Here is a 3,449-nt window from a genome sequence, read left to right as displayed (position 1 = left end):
ATTTTTCAAAAATTCTTTTAATGCAAAGTTTTTAATCTAGGTCTGGTTCGCACCCTTTCAATTTTTCAAATTGAGCGATGACTTGACAGCCAAGCACCAGACTCTTGAAAATGGTCAAAATGGCAAAAAATCTACTGAAAATAAATTTTGCGTATATTATTTACCAGTGCTGTATCTGATAAGCCAAATATGTAAAAAAATGTTGTAACTCAAGAATTTCTGCTGGTTGAAAAATTCTGCTTGTAGACTTTTCTCATCAGAACATTTATCCAGCAACAAAAATAGTTTTAATTACAATTTTCCCAAATAGGTACCTTCGACGTTCTAGAAAAATTGATCTTCAGTATTCATTAGTACAGCGTCCTAGCAGAAATTGTGGGCGTCACATTCTGATGCAGACTTCTGCTTGGCTAGCTAATCTAGTCACCAGTTGCACCTTCTGATAATGTTGTAGACTTACTTATCATACTCTCATGCTCCTTCAACCATCCACTCCTTCACATCTCTTTAACTCTTTTTACCAACGTCATTTTTAGAATTTTATATTCCAAAAGACAGTAGCCATTCTTGTCATTTTTCTATACGGAGATTCGTCATTCTTATCCCAAAAGTGGGCCACTTGACTGAGTCGGAATAAAAAAAATACTAAAAAACGTCCGATACGACCGTAAATTTTTACGAGTGGTTCCCCGTGGCCAGACTTGAGCTTGTCTGGTCCCGTGTGTACTAAACAGTGCTAAGCAACTGTAGGAAGCCAGGAGGTGGAGTCGAGTCAAAGTCTTTTCTTTCATTCTTGCCAGAATTTCGTCTGGGATGTTTTGGGACGAAAGAAAACCCATACATTTCTAAACCCGGACCTTTTTCGGGTCTCATTTCTCAACTAAATTTGACTTCTTTACTGAGTGAGTAGTGGACAAACATTAGGATAGTAAAACTAGACGTAGTACCTAAATTCCCTAATGGTACTAACTGACTCATTAAAAGACGTCATTTGAGTGAATTGAAAAATTATTCTTAACAAAAACCTCAAAACTAACGTCACAAATTTTAAAACAATCATTATTGCATGATCTGAATACGCAGTTCATTTCATGCATGCCGAAACAAAATCTGTGCCTCTTCTTACCTAAAAATAGAGTCAACAGGGAGGGGGGGGGATGAGGAGGTTACTCCTCCGACTTTCATCATTATATTTTTGATGTTATGCAAATACGGCAACAACAACACCATGTGTTTGTGAAGCTCAGCTCCATAAGGTATTATATTATTCATTTGGCTTTCTGATTTTGATTTTCTTAGAAATTTTAAACTCTTAGATGAGGAATCTCTTATTAATCCCTGTGAGAATAGATGGAAGTGATGAACGATCCTTATTTGAGTTTCGTGGAATCTCAGTTTCCAGTTGTAAATCCACAAGTTTTCGTTGAATTGAGCTTGCACGAATCATTTTCAGAAAGCATTCCATTTTTTTTGTCTAATCCCTAAAAATCTGAAGATCTAAAAATCTACCAGCATAAAAACAAAAAATGCTAGAGTCATGAAAAATGAGGAGACAACCTCATAAGGCTCATTCGATCTTAGCTATATACATATTTCAAAGCTTTTTTTTCGGCTAGAATATGGTCGTTTTTTATAATGTGTAGCTGTCTTCAGACATCAATCAGAACTACATCCCACCAATCCGGTTTCGTAGAATTTCGAATTGGATAACATCAATTAGTGGGACACCCTGTTATTGTGGTTTCAATATTACCCCTTTCCCAACCGATTTCTGGTTTCTCAGCCCATTTTCTTTTATATTTAACCCATTCTTCTCATTTCTGCCATTCTTTAATTTCCGCGTTTTTCACGTTTTCATAAATTTCAAACTCCAGAGTTAAACATGAACTCAACCTTGGCTCTCTCCGCTGTCTTCACTCTGCTCTCGCCTGGGTGTCCAATGCCAACATTGTCGAATTTGAACAGGTGATTATCGTTTTTAAGATTTTCAAAAAAATGTTTTCAGGTTCCAAAAAACAACTAAAATGATTTGATAACTTAGACAGAACAGAAATGGGACATCCGTCTATTATCATACATGTATTTTTCAGCTCGGCTATGGAAGCTCTGGCTTCAAGCCACAATTCGAAATCTCACCAATCCAGGCTCGTACGGGAGTCTCGTTCGAGACCTACCGTAACAGCCAGAACAACTACATGAACACTCCGATGTTCGCACAGGCGTTTCGTGGCAACCAAGTGCTCAGAAGCGACCACAATCACCATGGCCACTCCGCAACTGCTACCTATCGCCGGTTCAGTGCCTCCTTCCAGTTCAGCAACATCAGTTCAACAAGTTTCACAAGAGATTCATGCTTTAATTTATGTGATAGAATGACTTCAACTCTCCCCACTCCCCGCCAATCTCTTCTCTGAAAACAAAAAAATCTCTCTGCATGCAATTTTTGATCTCTTCTACTCGACTTGTATAAATGAAAGCTGTTAATTATGTTGTTCTTTTTTGAAAGGAAACATTACAAACAATCTCCATAGAAAAACTGCAAAGATACTAAAATTGTAAAAAAAAAATGAAAATGGCTGTTGGATGGGAAATTGAAAAAACTCGAAAAATGAAGAAAAAAAAACTATAATATCGTGGATGTTCGAATGATCCAAAAATGTAACTTTTAAAATATTAATTATTGACTTGTTTCCAGCTGAAGATCTCATATCAGAGATGTAATCGATTTAAACTTTTTTTTGGGAATCTAATTCCGATCAGAATATTTCCACATTTTTTTCGTGGTGAGATCTTTTTGGTCAACGATAAGTCACAGGCGCGAACTAAAAGTTGCCTTGTAGGTCTGGAACGGAACTTTCTTTTCCATTTCTTTTGCATTCTCCAAATCTCTTTGTTAAACTTGAGCGTTATTCTGATGAGAAAGCGGATTCCGAAATTCCAAAACTTCTGAAAACAGAATATTTCAAAATTCCTAAAGTCTGCAATTTCGGTGATGGGAGTTTCTGACATTTTAAAAATACCGAAATGCTACTCCAAATACAATTGTGAAGAGCGTCTTCTGAAGAATTTCTGAATGTATTCAAAGTTAGTTGTCGCGCTCTTCATTTTGGTATCAAATTGGGTTGACTCTATAGGACGATGAAGCATGAACGGCAAATTTTCAATTCTGGTAAACCTAGTGACCAGATTCTCAGAAAAAAAAAACATATTTCATGGTCCACTACTCCTCAGAATTGCAACAATTTCTTTCCTCGACTGCTATACTAAACGAAAATTTGATGAATCGTTTCCGGGTCCCTCTTCCACAAATTTTCCCTTTTCTCACATCTTCCTAGAAGACCAAATATTTGCCACTCTCCTAACTGTACTTTCCTCTGCTGACCAAAATATACAGCTATTTTCAGTGTCATTTCCAAGTCGTACTTTCACTAAAACGAACGCCTGCAAAT

At 36.8% G+C, this 3,449-nt stretch overlaps 1 protein-coding gene across 1 annotated transcript; it reads left to right on the top strand.

Annotated features, from left to right (window-relative positions):
• Positions 1 to 1,203: 1,203 nt before the first annotated feature.
• On the top strand, positions 1,204 to 2,414 carry CBG22710 (the record flags this gene model as incomplete). The annotated part of the gene is given in 4 exon segments (XM_045240358.1): positions 1,204 to 1,256; positions 1,875 to 1,965; positions 2,091 to 2,334; positions 2,347 to 2,414. The coding sequence occupies 4 exon segments, from the start codon at positions 1,204 to 1,206 to the stop codon at positions 2,412 to 2,414; spliced, it is 456 nt and encodes a 151-aa protein (XP_045097640.1).
• Positions 2,415 to 3,449: the final 1,035 nt, after the last annotated feature.

The sequence above is a fragment of the Caenorhabditis briggsae genome, assembly GCF_000004555.2.
Source record: "Caenorhabditis briggsae complete genome, chrX, whole genome shotgun sequence".
NCBI classification, from domain to species: domain Eukaryota; kingdom Metazoa; phylum Nematoda; class Chromadorea; order Rhabditida; family Rhabditidae; genus Caenorhabditis; species Caenorhabditis briggsae.
This window is presented reverse-complemented; position numbering and strand designations above follow the sequence as displayed.